The following is a 26,863-nucleotide window of genomic DNA, read 5'->3' as shown; positions in this document are numbered from 1 at the left end:
TTTTTTTTCTCTGGCCCTTTCCCCTTTACTAAACATGTTTAACTTAAAGGGTTCTTCATTTTTCTTGCCCTCCTTTAAGTTTTAAGGAGTTGCTGTTTAAGTTAAAGGCTCTCCTTAGGTGGGGAGTTCACCGTTTAAGTTAAAGGCTCTTCCCCCTTCTCTTCTTTCCTGTCTGTAAAAAAAAAAAAAAAAGGATTTTTTGTCTGTATTTGCTAGTTTATCTTGTTAGTAGTGTGTTTTTTTGTCTAGCTTTAGATGGTGTTGTTCGACATTATGTCGAAAGATACTGCCAAGGAGTCTAAACCTCTGGGTTTCAAAAAGTGTGATTTGTGCTGTCAAAAGATGTCCCTTACAGATGGGCACACTAGTTGCGTATATTGTTTAGGGCCTGTTCACCTGCAGGATTCGTGTTCTATTTGCCATGCATTTACTTTACGAGTACTGCAGGAGAGAAAGAACAAATTGATCTTAAGATGGTTACTGAAGGGACCCTTTGATGCTGTTATGGAGGGGACTCAGCCAGCAAAAAGGAAAAACCCAAGCCTTCATCCTCTTCGGCTCCGATTTCGGATCCATCTAAAGAGAAGGACAAGTTACAAGCTAAGTCAGACCCGACTTTTGGTTCTGACAAGACACTCTCACCTATGGCTCCATCTGTTGTTTTGGAGCCAGTTAGGCCTCATAAGCGATTCAGGTCTCCTACCTTGTAACCTGTGAGGTCTGCTCCACAGTCTTCTTTATTACAATCTGTGGCAGGCAGTCACCGGTCTTCAACCCATTCCTCTCAGTCATCCAGGAGCCTCTCGGATGAAGATGTGGGGAGGGTGGTGAAGAGGCTTCTTAGGACACCAACATTAGCTAAAATACTTTTGGGCCCATCCGAGATGGAAATGGTGCTGACAGCCCAACCAACACCTTTCTCTATTCCTCCTCCAACCCCTCTGAGCTCAGAGCCAGAGCGTATGGAAGTCGTAGTGATGGAAAAGTTGGATCCATATACCCTCTTCTATCAAGGGATCTGGGAGCCGATGCTCCCTCGTTGGCTCCGAGGGGGGAGCGGCATCGGACCCTTGTCCGACCCTACTCTCCCTCTTGGAGCTTTGGTGCAGATCAGCTCAGCTCCTACATTGGCCTCTGAGCCATCCCCCTCAGTTCGGAGGAGGTCTCTATCTTCTTCGGAGCCAGAGACCCTTTCGGGTTGGGACCGTGATGCCTTCAAGATGATGAGGAGCATTCTGTCTGATGAGACAGCTCCACCATTGGCTTCATTGGCTCCTTTGCTTTTGGTGCTGGTGTCCACATCTGAACCTCCCCTCCGCCCCAAGGGTAGGGAACCCATGCTCCTGGACGTCCCCTTTGGGCAATCCCACTTCTTCCAAAACCTTCCCTGAGCATCCCTCACAGGAGGTCCCTCGGAAGAGGACTTGCAAGAGGAAGAATGTGGACTTCCTTGAGTTCTTGACATCAGACACAGACTTGGATGACTCAGAAGGGGACCCACTGTTCCCCTCTGAAGATGTCTCCTTTTCAGACATCTTAGAAATCCTTAGACAGCGGGGTGACTGGAAGTTCCATGCCCCTTCTGAAGACGAGTCAGTGTACCTGGATGCATTCGGTTCCCAACCCTACACCTCTTGGGTATCTCCTCCTTTCGACCGACTATTGCACATAGTGAGTCGGAAGGCTTGGAGCTCTGCAGACACGATGGAACCAGTTCCGCATAGGCCCAATAAATTCATAACAGCCCCTGAAGACAAAGCCTTCTTATCCAAAGGTGTTCCCATTGATGCTATGGTGTTGGCAGCAGCCACCAAGAAGGAATTAGCGGAAACGTCTTCATCTGTCCATCCACCAAATAAAGAGTCTCATACGATGGACAGATATGGGAAGCGTATGTTTTCATCAGTGACCTTTACACTCAGATTGCTGAACTATTTCTCACACTTTACAAGGCTTCAAAGGGATCTCCTCAAAGAGTTAGGAGATACCTTACAGGATCCTACAGCTACAGGAGCCTCAGACAAGGCAGTTTCTCAGCTTGCGACCTTCACTTTGGTGGTTAACTCCGCCATGTGGCTAATTTCTTACACAGCCGATGGGGCGAGCAGGGCAGCAGGCACAGGGGTGGCCTTATGCAGACATTCCTGGATGCACCTTTGTCATTTTGCAGAGCCCTTCAAGTCTTCCTTTACCAATGCCCCCTTTGACGGCTCATCCTTATTCGGGCCTCAGGTAAAAACAGACTCTTACCAGGTGTGAACAGGATGGCAACACTCTCTCTGCCTTGGGAGTATGTTTTTCTGCTCCATCTAGGCCTTATCCTAAGGGCCAGAAGAATGGAAAGATGTAGTTCTGGAAATCCCAGGGAGCTTCCCATGAGATACGTGGAGATTTTCCCCCGGGGCAGAGGGGGAAATAACAATGGAAGACACCGGTCTCACAGCATGGGGTCCGCAGAATCAGGGCAACAGAGATACCTGCTCTGGCAGGCCCTTCCAGCACTCCTGAAGGGAAACCTGACTGTCCTACTCTGGAGACAGTCAGGGGGAGATTATCCTTGTACCCAAAAGCCTGGCAGAAAATCCCAGAAGATACATGGGTACTATCAATAATATCCAGAGGTTACAATATCCCCGTCTTCCAACTTTCCCTGTCAAAAAGACAACATCCTATCCCAGATGTTCCACCTAATCTTTGGAATCAAGCAAACCTAGAGGTTCAAAGGTTGCTAAGAAAAAGAGTCATCCAGAAGTCCCTGCAGACCAAATCAGATTCGGAACTTACACAAGGTTACTTTTAGTTCCAAAGAAAATAGGGGACTGGAGACCCATATTTATTCTCAGCAGGCTGAACAAATCAGCCAAGAAAACAAAGTTCTGGATGGTAACCTGCAAACCACTCTTCCCTTTCTGGGACAGGACAATTGGAGGTGCTCTATTGATCTCCAGGATGCATACTACCACATAAAATGGACAGACAGTCAAGGAGATATCTACGCTTCTGGCTTGGAGCCAGTCACTATCAGTTCAGAGCACTGCCCTTCGGTCTCACCACAGCCCCCAGGGTGTTCACCAAATGCATGGCAATAGTTACGGCTCACCTGAGGAGTCTAGGATTTCGGGTGTTTCCATATTTAGACAACTGGCTCCTTTCTGCCACCACCCTGCATCAGCTCATCAGGGCAAGGAAATCCACAATTCACTCTTGTTCTCAACTAGGGATCACCAGAAACTATGAAAAGTCTTCCTTGTTGCCTTGTCAGTATATTACCTTTATATATATATATATATATATATATATATATATATATATATATATATATATATATACCTTTGGACACAAGGGCTATGATAGCAAAGCTGCCTCAAGAAAGAGTATTAATGATCCGTCTCCAAGTTGCAATGCTATTGACAAAAAAGAGAGTTCAGGCAAGATTTATTCAAGATCCTGGGTTCAATGGCAGCAGTAATCACTCTGGTCCCTATGGCTCACTTCCACATGAGAATTCTGCAGTGGCTCCTCTTTGCACAATGGTCATTCCAAGATTTACCCATGTCACATCAGATTCTGATCACGGAATCCTGCAAAAAGGATCTGGAGTGGTGGCTTCACTCCCGTATTGTAACAACAGGCAGGCCATTTCTACCCCCCCAACCTGTAGCCACAGTGACGATGGACACGTCCCAGATAGGGTGGAGGGGCATTATCTGGGACAGACTGTTCAAGGGACTTGGCAGGAATATTGAGTACCACTTGCATATCAGTGTCCTGTAGATGAGCGGTGCTTCTGGCGTTACAAGCACTTCAGGACTCTCTGCCTACAGGGACTATAGCAATTCAGACAGACAATATGTCGGTAGTATAGTACATCAACAAACAGGGTGGACCCAGGTCTTACCCCTTGTGTTGAGGGGCTCTGTGATGTCCATGCCCTGGCCCAGCAATCAAGGAGTCTCAATCCTCACCACTAACACCAGTGAGGACTGTCTCATACAGGAGGAAAGGATAACAAATTACACTCAGTAGTGCAATTTCCATTATGAGCTCACAGAGATCACAGTCACTCTGGGGCTGGTCGCTCCCTTGCTCTCCAGGTCCCCAATAAGACTCCCCACTGGCACAGCTACAGGGCCCAGATCTTAGCCTAATGGGCAAGCTAAAACCTCCAGCACCCTCTCTGTCCAACCAGTGCTTTGTGTCCGTACCCAAGTAGCTGACACACACACACTTTGAGAAGAGTTTATACATCCACACAGACACTTCTGGGGAAGTCTGGCACAGGTTCTCCAGCTGTGCCCCCTTTTCCCAGACTATATGGTAGTAGCAGCTGCCACCACCCACTAATATTTATCAGCTACTCAAAGGCCCTTAAAAGGGTGTCCAATTATTACTGTACAATATCATTATCCAATTGGTAGTACAGCCCAGGGCTAAAGCTATTGAAGTGGCTTTGTACAATTTACCAAAGGCATGCACGTACTCTAAAGAGCTTAAATTATCTCTACAAAATCAACCACAGTTAAAAGGGTTTAAAAATATTTAATAACAAATAGTCAAAACACAAGACAATACTTTTTACTACACAGTGCTAGTCAAGAGTTCAGAGATCACAGAGAAATACTTAAAATAATTCAGTAGTACAGTTCTTACATCACAGACAAACAGTCTAATCTTTCTAGTTTCTAGCTATTTCTAAGAGAAAAACACAAGTCTAAGATAAACTTACATATAGAGCAAGACAGTGCTGGTGAGTTGGATAGTCAAGACAAAAATGCTTAATGCTCTCTGATTAGCTCTGTTTTTAAAATCACATCCCTGGTTCACATTACATCATTCTTCACACTTCCCTGGGTCCCCAGGCTAACAGAAGCTATGTTTACATTCTTCACCTCTTGGCAAAAACCAGAGCAATAAAGGACACTTATTCATGCAAATTCTGGCCATTAACTCTGGCCTTAAAACAACAGGCAGGATGCCTCGCTCTAGACTTACTGGCTCCGAGTTTTAATATCAAAGGGTCACAACATGCTTTACTTGGTCAGTAGAGTGCACTGCTGCTACATTTTTCCAGTTCCACATGTAACATTATTTTCACCATTTAAGACAACAAGCCTGTGGTTTACATTAATATTTAAAGATGACAGAATTATCTCCAAAATTCTATCTAGCTAGGCTGGCAGCCTTCACCTATCTTCACAGGCTCTACGAGTTTGGCAATGGGCAATGTCTTCCCAATGATTTCTGGTTGCAACACACATCCCGGGGAAATCCAACATGATGGCAGACAATCTCAGCTGGGCTATTCTTATGCCTCACAAGTGGTCCCTGAAGCAGGGAGTTGCAAACTTGATTTTTTGCAAATGAGGGCAGGCATGCTGCAATAGCTACTTTGCCCTAGTCCCACCACTGGGACAGTCACCCAGGGATGCACTTGTTCTTTTGATGCTTCAATCGGGGGCTCTCCACCTTTCCATTCAAACTCTCAAGCTGACAGCTTGGTTTCTCCACTTCCAGTCTGAACCAGACTTCCCGATGTTTCTCTGGCAGTTCAACACATTTTGATTTCCTCCCATAAGCCCACTACTAGGAAACTTTATGCTAGTAAATGGAAGAGGTTCTCTTGTTGGGCAGGCAAAAATCAGGTTGATCCCCTTACTGCACCCATTTCAAAGATTCTCAAATTTCTTGCTGAAACATTTGAGCAAGGAGCAGCTGCAGCTACTGTCCGGGTTCAGTTAGCTGCCATTTCTAATTTCCATATGGGAGAAATGGGGTCCAGTATCATGTCCCATAGGCTATGTAAGACATTCCTAAGAGGTACTACTCACTTAAGTCCTCCAATAAGAGAACCTCTCCCCCTTGGGATCTAAATTTAGTTTTAGACTCTCTGATTCTTCCCCCCCCCCTTGAACCATATGCTTCTTGTCCACTCAAATTTCTGACTTGGAAGACCTTTTTCTTGGTTGCAATTACCTCAGCTAGAAGAGTTTCAGAATTACAGGCCTTATCTATTTGTTTCCTGTACTTGATTTTCCATAAAGATCGAGTTTCTCTCAGAACCAACCCCTCTGTCTTACCCAAGGTATATTCTGACTGCAATTTAAATCAATCCATAGAGCTTCCTGTTTTCTTCCCAATCATGGCAACAAAGCAGAGTATAAGCTTCATCAATTGGAAGTTCATAGACAGTTACATTTCTATTTACACAGGACCAAGGACTTTAGAAAATCTGACCAATTTTTCATATGCTTTGCAGACAATAAAAAAGGTTGTGCAGTTTCAAAGGTGACTTTATCTAAGTGGACTATAAAACATGTGTACGATTTGCATAAACAAAACAAAAAACTTCCAGGGAAAATTAAAGGACACTCAACAAGGGCCTTGGCTACCTCTATTGCTTTTCAAGCCAGACTGCCTTTGGATTCGATCTGTGCAGCAGCTACATGGGCTAATCCTCATACCTTTATCACTCATTACAAAGTAGATGTGGCATCCCGGAACAGGACATCATTTGGTTCCACAGTCCTGAATAGTTTTTTCCAGTGAGCCACCCAAGAATCAGGTGCTAGGGACACTGTCCCAAACAGCAAGAATGAAGGCGAGATATTGACAACATAACATAAAGAAGTTATGTACTCACCATAACGTTCCATGTTTGTTGTACTTGATCTCGCCTTCCTTCTTGCATCCCACCCTCCTTCCCCATTCCTGGAGCATTGAGAGGAATTCCTTATTTTTATTGGTTATACTGGCTGAGTTTCCTTTTTACCATACCTTTTGGTTAGTCCTAGTCTCCCCTTCTTACTCTTGTGGATGGTTTACACCTTTATATGTAGGTGTCTCGGATATGTAAAATAAAGTATACCTTTTTCTAATTGTATGGTCTAGTACTGGGTTATCACAAATGAGATCTAGGTAACTACCACTAGGCATGCTGGGATAGGGACTTGCCTCAAGCCAATAAAAGCTACGGCCGAGTTGGAGCCGAGGGTTGGCTCTAAACCCAGACAGCAAGAAGGAAGGTGAGATCAAGGACAACAAACATGGAACATTATGGTGAGTACATAACTTCTTTTCTCCGAGAGCTGTCTGGATCTGAACACATAGGAGCCAACAAGCTCGGAGTCATTGTTGGATCTGAAGGCACCAGTCTTCTTTGATCCAACACAGATGGGCCTGGAGCACTCAGAACTGAGAACATTGAAACCTCACGTCAAATCAGGAGGAGGAGTAGAGGCTGGAGGCAGTCCCTAATCTGATGGGGTTGAAGCCATAGGGCACCCTTCTGAAGTTGCTCCGTGACAAGTTCCCTTACCATCCTAGCCACGTCTGCCTCAGTAAGGCTTCTAGTAGAATGAGAAGACTCAATTAAAGTAGGCCTAGAATGCCAATATATGAAGTGAGAGGTCACCCTAGATGGAACTGGATCTAAGGATGGCGAGTAAGTAGTCCGAGGAAGGGGCTTTTTATCTGAGGTCTTGGATTCCGAAGCTGACTTACTCCTTAGGGTCTGCTGATACAAGTTTTGTCAGATTCGACTGCTTTGATGCCATTGGAGATGTCAGATCCAATCTCAGCACCTTCTTTTTTGTCTCCGACAATGAAAGAACTTCAGCCAATCTGGATCATTTGGAATGTTCTCTATGCTTGGAGGTAGAAGGTTGAGCTCTACCGATAGCCTGTGAGAAGGATGAGGACAACAGCCCTTTCAAAATAAGTTTGTTCTTAAGTTCCATGAGGGCCTGAGGATTATAGGCCTCACTGATGTCACTTTCCTGTTTGAGGTGATCCAGTCCCAGGCAGTAAACGCACAAAGAATGTCCATCTGAAAAGGGCATCTTGTGTCCACATTGCCTGCACTTCTTAAACCATTTTTTAGGCATGTCCAGGAAATGAGTGGTATTCTATACATAGAATACAACACACACACACACACACACACACACACACACACACACACACACACACACACACACACACACGGGAAAGAGGTAGAGAAAAATACCAATGATGGTAACTAAGAGAGCAGAGAAAGGTCATAAAGTTCACAGGGAGAATACAGAAGATATTACATTAAAAGGAATTAGAATTAATGGAAAAGGAAGATATAATCAAGAAATGTACTCATCACCCAAAGAACACTTAAGAGCTATCAGCAAAAATATCTGTTCACAAAAGCGTCAAAAGAGATCTGAGGTGAGAGTGGACCAGAGCATTGCGAGTATGGAAGAGCGTGAGAGTTTGTAGGCTTCCATAAGTTGTAGTAACAACTGAGTCGGATCCTAGGTTGGATCAGATTCCCATACGTTGAGGATGAATGAAAATTGACATCAGATCATACTTTTGACTAACTTTTCTTATCTTTTTGCACTGTGATGCCAACGTTTCTTAATACCAAAAAAGAAACAAAGAGAAGAGGAATAAGGGAAAAAGACATCTGTTTAATAACTTTATCACATACAAGAACAACTAAAAATACTTTATTATAAAATATGCAATTTACATTGTGAAAATGTAATTGAAATGCTATTAAGAAAAGAAATTGTGTTACTTGCAGTCACCTTTTTCCTTAATTCTTTCTCTTCCTCAGAGTCCTTCCAAACATTAATGACATGAAGTGAGGCAAATGCTTTTCAGTTCCTCACAAGTTTAACAAAGTCAACAAAAGTTCACTCTTTCTACTTATTCTTATACAGCTGTATTTCACAAATGTGATTGATGCTTTCCAGTCTCACATTTATCCACCCATTTTCATGCTGCTGGTCTTCTTCCTGTTCATTTCCATCTCCAATCTCTAGATTTTGTTTCAATTTCTTAGTAAAACCCCTTTCTGTGGTTTTTATTTGCCTCTCAATGATTTTCCATTGGAGCAGTGGAAAAAGTTTCATTGGCTAAGTCTTTCTGTGTGCTTTATTATAAGAAGAATGAGAAGTAGAGTCCACTTCTACTTGATGACTCAGTTTTGAGGGACAGACTTTTGCATTTTCTCATTAGCTTATTCTACATGAAAAATTACTTTAATCCTCCAGGAAAATTATTCTATTCATCTAGATATAGCAGCTTGAATGTCTCTCCAAACTCTGTACATTCTCTACTGGAATAAATTTATCTTCTGTCTTGTGTAAAGTAAATAATCATGTTTCACAGACACAGTACTCTCTCAAATTTTTAATACTTTGCCTATTTTCCACAGTTTTGTCAGGATCACATCTTTCTGTTGGTAGGTTTGCATCTTTACTAATAAAGGTCTTGGCTGCTTTCTCATGGCCAGATTTAGAGCATGCACACAGTGTGCTCTTTCAATTAACATTTCCTGCCATGCAGTACCAGTTCAGTTGTTTATTTTTGCCTTCATAAAATTAATAAAGTCTGCTCCTTCTATTTTCTCTGGTACAGCAGAAAATTTCAGATTTTCCCTACATGCTCTGTCCTCTAACTCTATCATTTTTTAAACATCTCTTCTTGATCAGTCACATATTCACCAAGCCTTTTCTTTATTTCAACCTCTGATTTTTGCAGTTTAATCAGCTCATCTGAATATCTGTTTAAAGCTTCCTAATTTTTTCAGCCTTATGTTATTCAGGTTGATATACTCCTTCTGTGTTTGATTTATTTTAATCAACTCTGAGCATGTTTGACTTTTTTCTTCTAGATTACTGGAAGCCATGTCTTGCACCAAAGCTGGAGCTTGAATTGCTTTATGCAGAACAGCTGCAGGATTATTCCCACTCAATGTTTTCTGTTCACATTTTCTAGTTGATTTTTTTCAGAATTTCTTAATTTCCTTTTTGCAAGCATCCAGGAGTGTACTTACTAGCCAGTAACTTAATTTTACTCAAGCTGACAGTATCACTGTTTGTTGTTTGTCAGTTTCTGTTTTCACATTGTGAGTGCTGAAGTTAACCTGTTGATTATTGTGCAGCCATCTCAGAAATCCATGATGATCCCTTTTGATTATTTTCCTAAGTCATGGACATGACTGGAAGTATATATATTTTAATACCTTTATTAAACTACCACTTAAGACATAGGCAAGCATACATTAACTGAAAAGAAAACAAACCATTTTCACATTTTTCCATTTAAATACAATATACATCACATATATTTTCTTTGCTGCTACCATCAGTCCAACATTACAAAAATTGCTAAATTCTTGCTTACTCTTAAAAATCACACCTCTTCCTCCTGAACATCATTATGCATGCATTGTTTCCACAATTTTACTTCTATGTAATATGGTCCTTCCCTGTTCTGAAGCTCCCTCTTCCAATTCTTTTATCTCTTTTATAATGTGTCAGTACCTCAAATACAGTTGGTGTAGACTTTGATTTCTATTTCTAGTAATTGCTTTTTTGGCAGCCAACAGAATTAAACTTAACAAGATCTTACCATGTTTAGGCAATTCAGATCATGTAACCCAGGTCAAAAGAATACTTCCCTTACTTAACAGCAATTTGCTCACAAAATATTTCTGATAGAGTACTCTCTAGGGAATTTTTAAAATCTGCCAACTCACTACATTCCCAAAACATATGTTACCAGTTACCTCATTCTTCTCCATCACACCTCCAACATTGAGGAAAAATTATTTGACGTCTGCTTGGGGTATAAAAACACCTAAACAAATGCCTCCAAGCAAAGATCCTAAACCTTCTAAACTTTATTACATACTTGGGAGCCATACATATATCTTCTGTTGTTTCTTATAAATTGCTTGTCTAGTCTCTCTTTCCAATCTTTTCTAACATCATCTGATTGATTCGTACAGTTATCATGCAATATTTTATACAATGTACTAATTATCCTTTTTTAGACAGCTGCTTCAGTTCTACATTCAACTAAAAGCTCTACCATCACAGGTCTTTCAATGAAAATAACCCTAAGTTTTCTCTTTGCCTACACGCTCAGATCAAGCCCTGGTAGGGAAGGCAGTCTCTAGCCTGCAATCCAAATGTCTTTTTGGCCTGATACCACTCTAGTACCTTTCCTGCATGAGTTATATGTGGTCAATATATTGGTTCATTTTCCAGATTTCAACACTAATTTCCAGCCCCCTCTTGCCTGTTTTTCTGTATATTTACTTGCAGTCACCCTACTGGCAAAATGAAACAAAAGCCAGTCGTAGTGTGCAGCAAATTGGCAAAATCTTTCTCCATTCTTGTATTGGCTTAGTTCTTTCTGCTAGTTTATGAATACAATATTCTGTATGGTTGTAATTATTCTCCATAAGGATCTGCATTCAAAACCCACCCATCTCTCTCGTTCTTGAATTTCCCGCTTGCTCTATCATCATCCCTTTCCACTTTGAATTATAACATTCTGCTTGTGTTATGTATATGAGCTTTAACTGAGTAGCTCTAAAATACCCTTTAAATCAGGTAAACCTAAACCACTTTGTTTTATTGGAAGGATAAACTTATCCCACTTAACTGTTGCCTTCTTTCCCAGCTGAAATTATAGATCTCATCAATTTCCTACTAAGCACATATTTTTGATGACCCCTTCTCCATAGTTAAGTTTAGGAAATTTTGAAATTGTACATTTTTTTAAATGTTTGCTACATGTAGATTGTATTTCTGCTTTTTAAGCAAAATGATTCTTATGCCATTTGTTATTAGCTTGAATTTTATTCAATACTAAGAACTTTGACAAAACATACTTCAGCTTTTAGTGTATTTTCATCATAGAGAAACAGTTACAGAATGCAAAATGTAACAAGATAACATGACATGACAGCACATGTCCTTGTTTACAAATAACTAGACAGAAAACAAATTTTTTTATTTACAAAGATCATGACAGGATGAAGATCTATTCCAATGCTTATATTTTCCATAGCATGCATATTCAGTAAATCCAACCCCTATTTTTTCTTTTAGTTTACTTCTGTAAAAGACCCCAAGAAAGTCAACCATTTCTTCTCTTCGTTTCTACTTGCAGCAAGTATTCAAAAGCTGCTTTTGAATTATAGCCATGTTACACAAGAATACATCATATTGTATTTTACTGTGTTTTTGCATAGTAACAACCAGATTTATTTTCTGTGTTCATTAGCACTCATTTTCTTGTGAAGCCATTCTGTTACTTGCACTGTTAGGATTAAGTGCAATATTCAAAAGTTATGTACTTACCATAATGATATATCTACATGGTTGTGGTTCATTTTTATTTACTGCTAGGACAGTAGCTTCAGCTCACAGTCACCTCAGCAGTGATGTGGATTTTTCCATTCTTTAATTCCTTCCTTTTATCCATTATCCCCTGCTCTCCATTTTCCTTTCTGAATCAGAATGCTTCTCTGTGCGCAGACACTGACCCTAACACATACACACACATTCAGTATTACCCTCTTGCCAGGATGCGAGAAAGTGTGTGGAAATTGCAGGGGGATGAACCATGAGCAAGCACATAGAATAACTGTGTAAACTCTTACCATAACCATAGAGGTCCTTCTCTTCCATGTTGCAGTATTCATAACATGAGGGAGATCCTGCCTAGGTGAGCCAAATGTCCACCCAGTATACCAAAAATGTAAGCTACTGCAAGATATGTACAAAGTTACCATCCTCAAAACTGAAGGCCCCAGTCAGAACACCAGTCCAAGGATAAGAGGCAAAAGGAAAAAACAAACACATATCCAAGGAAGAGCATGAACAAAAGTGAAAGAAGGACAGGATAGAATGCTGCAATATGGAAGAGAGGGACACCTATGGTTATGGTAAGATTTTACACAACTATTCTTTGTCCTTCTATTCCCATGTTGCAATATTCATAACATGAGGGACAATACCAAAGCTCATGAGTGAGAAGAGGGGTGGGCACAAGTAGTCTCCACAAATTCATGCAGAATTACTCTAGCAAATCCTGCTCTGGATCTGGAAACAGAATCCAGTTTGTATTGTTTTGTAAAGGTATGAACAAATGACCAAGTAGCTGCCTCTAGGCTAGAGGCAGTGTTCAATCCTTTAAAGAAGGCTCCAGAGGAGGCTACTGCTCTAATTGAATGGTGCGTTAACAGAGGAAGAAAGAGTTTTTCCATGAGAGAGGTAAAAAAGATATTAGCCTTTGAAATCCAAGATGAAATAGACTGTTTAGAAATAGGTTTACCCAGTGCCCTGGGATGAAAGGAAACAAACTGCTCAGCCTTTCTAATGGGTTTAGTCTTATTCAAATCTAAGTTGTCTGTGTACATCTAAAGTGTGCAGCACCCACTTTCTGGAGTTTTCAGGAGAAGGGAAAAGGTGGGTAAGGTGGGTAGATGAATAGATTGATTGAAGGACAATTCGTTAACCACCTTAGGTATGAAGAAGTGTTGGTACCTAGGTACATCCTGTCCTTGTGAAAAATCAGAAAAGGTTGACAAGCCATTAAAGCTTGGAGTTCTGAATTTTGCCTAGCAGAAGTAATGGCTACAAGTAAAACAGTTTTACAAGTGTAAAATTTTAGTGACGAGGAAGTAGCATGCTCGAAGGGAGTCTAGGTCAGTTTTCCAAGACAAAATTTAGGTCCCGGGGGAGATTAACAGGTTTCCTGGAAGGTCTGATGTGAAGGACGCCTTTTAAGAAAAGTTTGACCTGTAACCTAGAAAATAAGGGGGGAGGCAGACATGCAAAAATGGCTGACAAATGGGCTTTTACTGAAGAATAAGCCAGTTCAGCTTTGAGCAGTTCACACAAGTAAGAAAGGACTAGAGAAATATCCACTGAAAATGGATCTAGTCTGTTATTAGGACACCAGCTGGAGAACCTCTTCCATTTGGACAAGTAGGATCCCCTTGTATTAGGTTTCCTGGTCTCCTGCAAGACTAAGAGCACATCCTCAGAAAAAAAGGTGTCTGAAAGGAATCAGAAGCCTATCACCCACAAGGTCAGGTTCAGTGCTGCCAAATGTGGGTGAATGAGAGATCCCTTGTCTTGTATGAGTAGATCCACCCTGTGAGGTAACTTGTGATGACTGCCCTTGGCTAATTGCAGAAGAGAGAACCAATGCTGTTTTGGCAAAAAGGATGTCATCAACAAGATTATTGGTTTGTCCTTCTGTATTTTCAGGATGACTTTCTGAATTAACGGGAAGGGGGGGGGGATGTGTAGAGAAACATCCCCTTCCAGAAGAATGATAGGGCATCCACCTTCCAAACTAGAGGATGTGGGACTCCGGCACAGAACTTAGGAAGTTGTCTTTTCAAAGGGGAGGCAAAGAGATCTGTTACAGGAGTACCCCACTGGTGGAGAATGTCCAAAGACACATCCATGTGGATCATCCACTTGTGGGCTCGTGTTATGGATCTGCTTAGAGTGTCTGCCTGAACATTTAGATCTGATGGGATGTAAACTGCAGATAAAGTTATGTTTGCCTGAAGAGCAATCTCCCAGGCTTGGACTGCTGATCTGCAAAGTAGGTAGGATTTTGTTCCCCCTGCCTGTTCACATACCAGAAAACCATGATGTTGTCTTAGAACAGCTTCAAAGGACTTGGAAGGAGAGATGACATGAAGGCTTGAAGGGCCAAGATCAGAGCCCTCATCTCTTTGATGTTAAAGTGTTGCTTCCTTATGGAGGGAGACCATAGGCCTTGGACATTTTGGTTTCATAGGGTTGCCCCCCTCACCCCAGATATGAAGCATCTGTGAACATTTCCTGAAGGGGGTAGTGGCTGCAGATGAAGTCCTGGGTTACAAGAAATTTGGTGAATCCACTGATGCAATTACTTCTTTAGGTAAGGCAGAAGTGGGAAGGACAAATTCTAGAGGATGAGCATGCTGGGATCAGAGTGCCTTCAAGTATTTTTATTTTATTTTATTTTATATTTGTTGACCAGGCTAGTCTAGCTGGATACATATCCAAGTACCATTGGAACTTTTATATGTGGAGTCTGGCTAGGGGTGGCATTAGTATAACCAAAGCCATGAAGCCTAGCATCCTGAGGAATTCCCTGGCAGTTAGAGATGGTAGAGGAAGCAATTGAAGGAAGTGCGTTTGCAGAGACTGCACCTTTTGAGAGGACAGAAAGGCCATCATGAGGTTTCTCCTTATTCTGCAACCCAGGAACACCTGGTCCTGAGAGGGGATTAGGGAAGACTTGCTGTAGTTGAGGGTGAAACCCAGACTGAGGAGCAAGGAGACTGTTGTATGAAGGTTTTGTTGCAATGTGAGTGGATGTTCTGCTTGAAAGAGCAGGTTGTCTGGGTAAAGGTAAATCAGAATACCCTGGAGTCTTCAAAAGGCAATGACAGGAGCCAAACATTTTGCGAATACCCTTGATGCCATAGACAGTCCAAAGGGAAAAGCACAGAACTGAAAATGAGAGGAAGCAACAGAAAAAATGTAAGAATTTCCTGACTAGAAGGTGGATGGGAATGTGAAGGTATGCATCCTTTATGTCTAAGGAAACCAGGCAAGCCTTGGGTAACAAGAGAGGGAACAGAGTTTTGTAGGGTAAGCATCCTGAAAGAGGGTACTTGAAGGAATAAATTGAATTGGGACAAGTCTAAAATCGGTCTCCAAGGGACATTTTTCCTGGGAACTAAGAACATTCTGGAATAAAGCCCTTTTCCTCTTCCAAATCAGGAACCACCTGTACGGTTCCTAGTGCCTGCAAGTCTTGAATGACTTGAGGGGAAATGTGAATCTGGTCCTATGGGGGTTGTGGAATTCCCATGAAGGGGGGACTGGACTTCCAAAGTCATGTAATAACCTCTTTGAACAATGGACAGGACCCATTTGTCTCTGGTAATGCTTGTCCAAACTGAAAGGGAGTGAGAAAGGCACCATGAAAGGGGAATTTCTGAGAAGGATGCCAAGTAGTCACAGACTACCTGGCTTGTCTGGAAAGGGGTCTTTTGAGCCAAAGATAGCTGAGACCTAGGAGGCGTCCGCCTACATGTGGTCTTTTTGTGTTTTTGGGAAGGTGTGTGGGTCTTCTTCCTAACAAAACCATACTCAAAGGGTAGTTCCTATGAAATTTAGGATGTGGGGAGACAAAAATATGTTTAAGCTCCAGAAATTATTTTCCTTTCTCTTGACAGGATTTGAAGAGAGCTGCAGCATTAGAACCAAAAAGGCCAGTGTTGTCCAGAGGTGCATCCATAATCCTTGCCTTGAAATTCTCAGGCAAAGGTTGCAACCTCAGCCAGGAATATTTCTCGAGTATGGAACCAGATGCTGCTGATCTAGCAGTCACCTCTGGTGTGTCATAATTGCACTTAATGGAATGATTGGTAACCTGGGAAGACAGTCCCAAGAGAGAGAAAAGTTGTTTTTTTTTTGCTGCAGACAGATCATTCAGTAATTTGAAGGCCTGTGAAAGTAGAGCCAGAACATATTTAGACATATGTGTCTGATAATGGCCCTGAAGGCCAGAGTGGAAGAGGTGTAGACCTTTTTACCAATTCTCTCCATCATTTTGCTCTTCTTATCTGAGGGGAGAAGACTGATAGAGGACTGTAATTTGGCAGTTTGTCAGCAGCCAGAGAGATCATAGCTGGCTCTGAAAAAGGAAGGACATTTATATAGGTAACTACTGTCTTCAGGCGCTTTATAAAACCTGTCTAGCCTTTTATGAGGAGGAGGTTGAGAATCAGGATTTTTAGATGCTGCCAGAAAGGCATCATGAAAGGCTGGCAAGACAGGAAGGATGGCTAAAGATGAAGAAGTGTCAATTTGTAAGAGGTCATAATTGCTCTTTTGTACCTCTGAGACCTGTGAGCTTTCCTAAGTGAAGCAGTTCCTCATTTTGGAGACAGTTTTTCCAAAGGAAATATCTTCTGCAGGAGAATCCCCACCATTGGAATCCACTTCAGAGAAGCATATTCCATAGGAGAATCAATCTGAGTGGAGTAAGCCAGGGATTCATCAGAGGATGACTCATCTTCATCAGAGACTCAAGTTCAGCAGATGGAGAAGGGAAAATAGGAGATACTGGGGTACGAGGATGTAAGGTGGAAGGCCTAAGTGCCAGGAAAGCATTCAAAATCACTTGAGAAAAAGCTTGCCAATCTGAGGAAGATTCTAGACTGGGAGACACAAGTTTTTGTTTTCTCTTGAGAGTAGGGCCTACTCTAGGCTGGGAAAGAAGGGTGGCCATAGGCCTGGACTCTGGATTGGATGCAAAACCTCTGCAGACATGTTATAGGAACCCTCCCTAATGGCTTCTGTACCAGTACCCACTAAAGGAGGAGGACCCGAGACAGTACGTACCTCCAGGCTTTCACTGGCCTTGAGAGGGAAGTTCAAGGTCAGAGGTGTAGCTGAAGATTCAGGCCTTACCTTTTTCTCCTTCTTCTTTGGGGGCACACCCGATGTATCAGCAGCACCTTCCATCCCTAGCACTAGTCCCTTCAGTCTCTGATTCTCAAGGTATAAATTAAGGGTGGACAAACGACTGTGGAGAGGTTTAGTGACAAACACCTGACAAATGGTACAGGCCTTATAACTGTGATCAGATCTCAGACAAAAAAGACACTGGTCGTGGTTGTCTTTGTGTGGAATCTGTCTTCCACAGTGTCTCTTTCCCTTCTTGGATGGCATTAACCTCTAGCAAGCATGCAGTAGCAAAAGCTTAAAAGAGATTCGCCAAGGGGCATTTATCTGAATGAAGAGAAACTTTCGGTGATCAGATGGATGTGTGGAAGATGCCATTTGGACTCTCAGCAGAGATGTTCTCAGAATGGTACATGCAGACGTCACTTTTATGGCTGATGCTTGGCTGTTTTATGTGCAACATCGCAGGTACCTTGCAGTAGCTTAAGTCTTTGGTATAAAGAAAAAAAAAACTCAATTTGGGACCTTCACAAATGTGAGTTCAAAAAATGCAGCATAGTCATAAAATCTAAGAAAATTTATTGTAATCCAGTCCAAGTGCTTCGTCCCTCCACAATTAATACTGGGACTTCATCAGAACAAACATAGTGTATTTACAGTATTAAGTGTGGAGGGACGAAAGCGCTTGATGGAGTGGATTACAATAACTTTTCTTGGATTTCATGACTTCGCTGCATTTTTTGAACTCACATGTGTGAAGGTCTCAAACTGAGGTTTTTTTTTTTCTTTATGGTTTATTTTTCCTCTTTTTCTTGCTGGTTTTCTTCTTTTGGTTAGGTCTTTGCTATACTGGCCGGATGTTCAGGTCACCTAGGCGGGATCTCCCTCATGTTATGAGTACTGCAACATGAGAACAGAAGGACATCTATCATTATATAAGTAGACACGTTTTGAAGCTGGCATGGTCTGGGTCATCCTCTTGTATTGCTAGCACACAACCTTCAGCTACTAGCCAGGATGGTCTTTGAAAAGAATATCTTTGAAGACAGCCAAATAAGACCTGAAGATTCCATCCAAGTTGTAGTGCACTGCAAAGGTTCCCAGAGAAGCCCACATTGACGCTTTACATATATAATCTATAGAGATATTGCAGAAGAATACCTGAAAGGTGACACTTTATTTGTCATACTGGATATTATTACCATATTGTCATAGTGTATAGCAACTGCATCATAAAAAAGAGAATCCTGAAAGGTCTGCATCATGATGACTGCCCTCATATCCAGAACATTAATAGGCAGATAGGCTTCTTACTATGGACAGACACCTAGGACAATTTGTCCCAAACAATGATCACCCACCTTAGGGCTGAAGACTATACTGTGACTGTCACTAGGCATTTGGGAAGATGGAAATAAATACCCATGGACAGACTGCCATTGGACAGTCACTATGCAAGATGTTTATGACATTCTTTGAAGATCCTTATTGGGTGTTTGAAGTGCAGGTTATCCAAAGGCTGATTCCATTAGTTCCTTGAGTTCCACTGGAGAACCCTCATGTGTAGATTAAGGAATATTGGTAGAGCCATGAGCCCAGCACCAAGTAATATGTGGCAACTATCACAGAAGATGACTAGTGAAGCTTTAAGGCTGCCTATACAAATGGGGGTATTCTTTCTTTAGGTAAGCAACATTGAGTGTCCATCATGCACCGAAAAATTTCAAGCATTTAGAGGATTCCAATTTGGACTTTGCAAAATTTACCATTATTCTCAAGGACTGGATGAGAAAGATCAGTAAATGCTGGACTGACATACACATTTTTACTGTTGGACAGTGAGGAGTCATTCATGTATGCAGGAGAATATCTTCAATCCCTATAGTCTCTGGTATGCTTCCCCTTCAGCCATGCAATTTGTGAAGTCACTGGGTGCTGTGGACTAACCAAAGAGCAGAACTTGAAACTGGAAATGACTGCCTCCCACTCTGAAACATGGGAAACTCATTGAGTCCTTGGTGATCTTGATATGCAGATATACATCTTGGAGGTCCAAAGAACACATCCAATCTACATGAATAGACTGGGCAAAAACTAACAACACAGAGTCATTCTGAAATCTACTGATTTAAGCTACTTAGATCTAAGAAGGGCCTGCTTGTCACTGATCATTTTGGCACTAAATAATGGAGTAATAAATCTGGTTGGACCTCCCACCCCACGGCTCTTTTTTATAGAAATTTCAGCACTTCTGAAACTACCATTCTCTTCTGGCAGGGTGTAACACCTAGAAGGGGTAAGTTCAGTGACTTGGGGGGGGGGGCTGAAAAGGGAATAATATTGTCTCTAGACATTTTTGTCAAACATCCAATGGATGCATGTGGTAGTTGTCCACAGTGATTGGCAGAAGGACAGATTAGTCTCAACTGTCTCCAGTGCATGTCAATTGCACAAGGGATCAGGGAAATTGTTGCTGGTCTTGAATTGGAGCTGTGAAATCTCTTCCCATTCTTGATACCTCAGCCATTGAGATAGTGTCTGCCTTGGAAGTAACCACCTCCACACCAATGCTAGTTATTTCCAGAATGATGATCTTGTAGCTGTTGGCCACATCAAATATACTTCTAGAGTGAACTCCTTTGCTTCCAAGAGAAGGGGCAATGGGGAGTTGTACATATGATGCCCAAGGCCATCACCCTCTTTTCTTCTTTTTCACTGCATTACAACACTGATTTCACATTTGGCCTAAAACAAATCAGATCATTTATGAAGGATGATGAAGTTTTCCTGGAAGTCTGACAGGTAAAATAAGGCATGGCAGCACACTTCCATTGTAGTGCCTTTTTACCCTTCCTGCGCCATCATGACAATATGGTGAAAGCATGCATTTTAAGCCAATTTCAAAACCTGGTGTCCTCCACCTGGTCCAAAGTCTTCTATATTTCATCCAAAAAGTTGCACAGGAAATGCAACACTTTTTTCCTGCTGGCAGCACACCTAAAAAAGCTGTCAAGGACAATGAAACCCTTTTATCAAAATGATCCAGTTCTCTAAGCTCCTTGCCTGGAGAGCAGATGGGAAAAGCCCTTGCAATGACAAAACAGTCACAGTTTGGTTCTAAACCAAAATGTCCAGCCTGGGTTGGGGGGAGGGTGACTAGGGAATTAATTCACATTTCTTCAGTATAAGGGCTACCATGCTAGACTCATTCCACCCATTTGTAACAAGGAGTTTGTTCATGTTACCTATGAAGAGCACTTCAGCAAAGGGTATGGGAATGGAATGCAAAACTGAAGGCACATGGGATGAAACTGAGTACAGATAATAGAGTTGTAATTTCAGCAAATGGGGGAAATCAGAAGGTGAAATTTGAGATAGAAGGGAAAACAGTGGAACAGGTTAACAGCTTCAAGTGTCTGGTAGGGGCAGTTGAGGAGAAGGAAAATCTGAATGAGTTCAAAGCTAGAATTAGAGGGACTGCAGCAAACTGACAAAGAGTGTCAGGGGTAGTATATGACAGAAGAATGTCAAAGAAACTTAAACATAAGCTGTACAAAACAATGGCATGACCAGTACTACTGTATGGTACAGAAACCTGGGCAGTAAAGACAGAGCAGTTGAGAAAGCTACAGTTGATTCAGGTGAAATGCCTGAGACAAATGGTAGGATGCACATTGTGAGACAGACAAGAGAATGAGGACATAACAGCAGAAGCCAAAGTAGCTCAAATTGCTAAAAAGTTCAAAGAGGAACAGATTGCAGTGGTTCAGGGATATGTGCAGGAAAGCAGAAGACAATCTGGTGAAGAAGATTTGGGATATACAGGAAGAAGGCAAAAGGAAATGAGGCACCCAGTAAAGACAGATGGATCATGTGAGGGAAGATCTGTGACAGTCAAGCATGAGTGTCAAAGAAGATAGGAGAGTGCAATGAATAGGGACCAATGGCAACAAATGACTTGACACCCTGTCCCTATGTATGGGGGAAAAGGAGAAGAATGATGATGATGATGACCTATGAGGAGACCACTCAGAAATGAGATGGGAGAGAACAGAAGGCCTCATGCAGAACTATTTCCAAGGCCAGTAGGATGTGCTCAGGCCAAACACCTTTTTTCTGCATCATTAGGAGTACCTCCCTGAACTTGGGAACATGAGAAATGACCTCAGTTGGCAAATCTGTGTTTGGCTCAAGAGACTCCCATATGAAGTCCAAGATGTATCTTCTCTTGGCCAGTCTCCTTGTCTGGGAGACCACTAAGAACGATGACCCTGAGTCTGACTCTGGCTTGAACCCTCAATAATGGTCCATGGGGAGAATTTCTGATTGTCTGTCCTGGTGATAAGAAGCCCTCTTCAAGTCAGAAACTGCAAAGACAGGGTCCATTCTGTTGTTGATGCTTATGAGGCTGCAGCACAAAAACCAAGCTTAGACCCAGTGCTGTTTTTGACACTGAAAAACCCAGTTATGGAAGACCTACATCAGTCCACACTGAACACTGACCTCAGACACCATTGGTCTCAACTCTGATGACAAAGTTTCCAGGTCCAAGGGATGAAAGGCTGAGAACTCTAACCTCAGCACCTAAAAGGTATGTGCAGACCTAGGCATTGGGTTATTGGCCCTAAGATCCATAAGTAAAGGAATCATTGTGCTTACACAAATCGCACATGTCAACTTGAGAGAAATCAACACAAAACAAAAAAATAAACTTGTAACCCAAAACAAAAATAGGCAACAAGCTGTAAAATTCCAACCAGTTTATTGTTAGCGCTTTTGTTCAGAAAATACATGAACTTCTTCAGACAATTAATTAAATTTCTTAAGTTATGTTAATTGGTTTTATAATTAATTATCTCATCTTAATTGATAGTTTTATTTTAACTGAGAAATTGACGTTTCTTTGTCTGAAGAAGTTCATGTATTTTCTGAACGAAAGTGCTAACAATAAACTGGTTGGAATTCAACAGCTTGCTGCCTATTTTTGTTTTTGGTTACAACTTGAGAGAAATCAGTCAGGTTGGTATCAGTGCAGGTAGAGAGCTGGGTGGTCTAAATCTAATGAGGCAGAAGGTCTTGGCAAGGAACCTTTCTGGTCCAGCTGAACATGATAGGAGAGAATGGGAGGAGGCCATAGTCCATTTAAACTTGTAGCAAATTCAAGGTGATCTCATCATAGATGATGACTACTATGGACCTAGAAGAAGAAACAGACCTGAGAAAAGTGGACTTTGACTAAGAACTCATGTCAGATATCTCCATTAACGAAGATTCATTATCACACTGATGAGTCTGTATCTTCAGAGTGGGAAGGGGATGGTCATCAATTACTTTAACTAGCAATTTTTTTACATACCAGATTCCGCAGAAGTTCCTGCTTCCTTCATATGAGGGACCTTTGGAGGGGGTGTCAAGAAAATTATTTGGCTCTCTCATGCTCTTCATGTTTGACACCTTCATACTTGTTTTTGTGGCTTTTACGGGATTTTTCCCTGTCTTCATGAGAAGTCTTATAGGAGGAAGGAACCTGGCTGTCATCACAGGACATTAAATCTTTAAGAATTTTCTTGATTTTGTGGATAAGTAAAATTTAATTTATTAAACATGTCACAAATACTACACAGCTCCTGCAGATAGAAACCGGCACACTACACATTTCACATGGTGACAAATGCACATTCCTCAATGACACATTTTTCCATAGTAAAAAAAAATGCACACAATCACAGCCAAATGTATCACAGAAGAGAAATAAAGATCAAGCAGCTTTAATGCCTAGCCTAATTCCACACAAGTTGAACTCTGCAGAGCACATAAAGTGGCTCTTAAGAATAGGTTAGGTAGAAGTAAGCAGAACAAAGTCAAATGACTGAAAATTTTTCACCAGAAGAATAAATAATTCATTCTTTTAAATTGATATATAGGTAAATACTAGGCTATCAAGTCTGCCAATAAAATGTGAAAAAGCCAAAACCAATGTGAACAGTGGCAAGCAAGATCTGAAGAGAAGGGTAAGAGCAGGGGATTATTTATAAAGGGAAGGAGGTAAAGTCTGGGAAAAGCTTGCAGTGGTGTCGAGGTGATTGTAAAATAAAGCTGCAGTCCTAGCAGTAGTCCAGCATACAAGGATGGACCAGAACATTTTAGATGCTATGTTTCTTGTCAGTAATAAAAGCTGGGAATGTCAAGGGCTGCTGTTGCAATTAATTCACAATGCAAGTCTCCCTTTTTTAGCACAATGACTGTAAAATTTCAGGGTAAGCCAGTGAATGTGATTTTTAACCTCCATCAAGTTCTAATAATTCAGATTTAAGACTGATATTTGTCCAGGTAATTCCAAAACCCATACTGAACATATAATTGTAATTTTTCTGGCTGAAAACTATTACCTTCATCTATTGTATATTGCTTTCCTAATGACACTGTTGTAACAAAAAAGGGAAATAAATTAAGACTGAAGATACTATGTTCATGCTGCTGCAATATCTTGCAGCATCCTGTAACAATTAAATGGCAGACCAGAACTCCATCTGCATTTCATGATACATTTTGCTATAGGAACCTCGGGGAAGAACAAATCCACCTTTTCCAATGGGATGCCACAACATTAGGAAAGTAAAGCATTAGATTTCTTGGTGTTTTCTAGGAGTGGATAATAAGCTGTTCCTGTGCACTTTCACCTCCTTGGCAGCAGTGGTGTCATTGTGTTGACCTTTTTTGGAAGCCTTTTCTTCCTTTTTTAGGACCTGTAAAGAATAAAAAAATCACAGTAATGAAACAAATATATTTTTGATCGGGATAACATTAACTTGCTGTGTAGTGATGTTACGTCACCACTGTTTCTAAGTGAAATAAAAACAAAATGTTCATTTTCAGAAGTAACTAACCTACACTTCAGCAAGTAAGTGTGTGATTTTAAAATATAAATGTGCTTTATTAGCACCTTATTAGCAGTAACTAGAAAGCTCTTTAAATTACTGGTATAGCATTCTACTTAGTACACTTTTTAGTGAGTTTTTACATTAAGAGGACAGATTATTCACATAGTGGCAGTAGGTGATAGCCTGGTCTATCTAAATTGAGAAACACACAGGAAGGGTCCTGAATGTAGTCATTTATTAGCCAGAAAGCTTATTAGTCATTATTTTGTGTTTTTAGTGCCTGTATATAGTCTGAGTGCTTCCGCGGCTCATGGCTAATTTCCACAGAGCTCATCAATGCTTGGCATTCTTGCCTGTCTTTCAGAAGAGATTTTCTTGCATCTAGTGCCATCCAGGGAGAACCAAGTACTTTAAAAAAAAAATATGTAGCAAACTGCTTTTGATTCATTGAATTATTTACTGTTTTTTCTGCATTTTAAATTATTTGGCATTGCTATAGACTTATAATTCCTTATTTTGCCTTGCTGTTGGTTTACTTTTCCTTAAGTAACCTTATTAGCAGTAACTAACTAGTTGTTAAAAATACTGGCATAATATCACACTTAGTAGACTTTTCTGTCTGAGTTAGGAAACACACAGGAGGGGATCAGAGTGTAGTCATTCATTGGCCAGAGGGCTTAATAGTCATTGTTCAGTGTTTTTAGTGCATGCATAAATTTGATGCATTTGTGTGGCTCATGGCTCATTTCCACAGAGCTCAGCAATGATTGGCATCCTTACCTGCATTTCAGCAGAGATTTTCTTGCATCTAATGCCATCCAGTAACAGCTAAGTACTTAAAAAAAAATTGCACTTGTTTGAATTTTAGTAAACTGTTGATGAGCAGTGTCCTGTATACTTGCAAATACCTATAAGGTAAAATGTCCTATAGAACTACCTCTGAAACTGTAGCCAGTAACTCTGTGATTGTAGAGAAACTACTTTGCATGTTGAGAAGCACAGAGCAACTAGTCTGCACACTGAAATGCAGATTTGGCTGTACAGATTAATGCCGAATCATCTGCATATTGTATACAAGTTGCATTGGGAATAGCTAAGTAGAGATCATTAATGAAAATTGAAAATAAGAGAGGACCTAGAATGGAGCCCTGGGGTACACCCAGTGTGACTGGCAGGTGAGATGATAGTTTATTCTCCCAGAGCACTGCCTGTTGCCTGTTGCTCAGGTAGGAAGTGAACCATTTTACAGATAGAGAATCTAAGGAAAGTGATTTGAGAAGATAAATAAGCAATGAGCGGTTTACTATATAAAAAGCCTTTGAAAGATCAATGAATACAGCTGAAGAGAGCTCATTGTTATTGCGGTATCTATTAATGGTGTCAGTAAAGGATAAGAGGGCAGTAGTGGTACTATGATATGGCCTAAAGTCATGTTGGCATTTGGCTTGTATGTTGTGTTGAGTGAGATGGCCTATTAGTTGATGATGAATGCATTTTTCCATTATTTTTGCTAAGGGGGATAGAAGGGCTATGGGCCGATAGTTTGAATAGTCATTGGAGTTACCACCTTTGTGTAGGGGGATGATGTGTGAGACTTTCCAAACAGCAGGGATCGAGCCTTCCTTAATGGTTCTATTTATAAGGAAGGCAATAGGATAAACTACTGCTTTAGCTGCTTTTTGCAAATATTCAGCAAGAATCTGGTCAGCGGAAGGGGTGCAAGGCTTAAGTTTTGCTAGAAGTTTGAAAATGGAGTTAGTAGAGATGGGTTGTAGTAGGAAGGTAGGAAGTGTGCTAGTCATAGAGGTTTGTAGGCTGGAAGTGTCAGGGGGTAGCTGACTGGCTAGAGACTGGATGTTTTCTGTGAAGAAGGAGTTAAAGTAATTTGCAGTTTGGAAGGGAGTGTCATAATTACCTCCTATAGGGGATGGTGTACTGGGGTGTCCTGGGTAAAGGAGTTTATTAATACTTGCCCAGAATTGTTGAAGGTTATTTTGGTGTGTTTTCTGTATTTTGCAGTAAAAGTTTTTTTGTCTAAAAGTATAGATTTTTTAGCTGCGTTTCTTAATTTTCTAAATGTTTGTTGATCAGATGTGCTTTTAGTAGTTCGCCACTTAGTCCAGGCTTTATTTCGGAGTAGGATTTTTTGTCTGGTATCTTTGGAGAGCCATGGGACTGGTTTTGCCCTGATTCTTATTATACATTTGGGTGCATGCTGGTCTAGGATAGTTAAGAATTTAGAGTTAAAGTATTGGACAGCCTCTTCTAATGGGAGAGTTTTTAGATTAGTCCAATCACAGGCACTAGGTTTGCTCTGGAATAGAGTTTGGTTAAATTGTTTGTTGGAACGTATAGCCGTGCATGATGTTGGGTGTGAGATATCTATTCTTTGCCTGATTATATAGGTCAAGCAGTGGTCACTTATATCATTAGGGAAAATACCTACTCTATATGTTTGGTGATGATTACTAATGAGTATCCAATCTAAGGTGCTCTCTTTTTGGTTTGGATTGTTAATTCTAGTTGGGGAGGTGATGGTCTAAGAGAAGCCATGAAGGTTAATATGGGAAGTGGGATGCTCAGTATTGATACACTTCCAGTCAATATTGACATCACCAAGGATTATAGTTTCTTGTGGGAAGGTTGCTGAGACCTTGATAAGAATATCCTCCAAGGAGTTAATGTTATTTCCAGGAGGTAGATAGATACATATGATATTTA

At 41.1% G+C, this 26,863-nt stretch overlaps 1 protein-coding gene across 1 annotated transcript in view; it reads right to left on the bottom strand.

The window, feature by feature from the left end:
• Positions 1 to 22,108: 22,108 nt before the first annotated feature.
• Positions 22,109 to 26,863, bottom strand: part of LOC122794563 (coiled-coil domain-containing protein 63-like) — an 867,658-nt gene continuing 862,903 nt past the window's right edge. Inside the window, exon 15 of the mRNA XM_044063060.1 lies at positions 22,109 to 24,007. Within this exon, the coding sequence (XP_043918995.1) occupies positions 23,885 to 24,007 (123 nt within the window). The 3' untranslated portion in view covers positions 22,109 to 23,884. The remainder of the gene's footprint in view (positions 24,008 to 26,863) is intronic.

This window comes from Protopterus annectens, chromosome 2.part1, assembly GCF_019279795.1.
Source record: "Protopterus annectens isolate FY-2018-M chromosome 2.part1, PAN1.0, whole genome shotgun sequence".
In the NCBI taxonomy this organism is placed as follows: Eukaryota; Metazoa; Chordata; order Ceratodontiformes; family Protopteridae; genus Protopterus; species Protopterus annectens.
The sequence above is the reverse complement of the archived record's forward strand: the minus strand, read 5'-3'. Positions and strand labels throughout refer to the sequence as shown.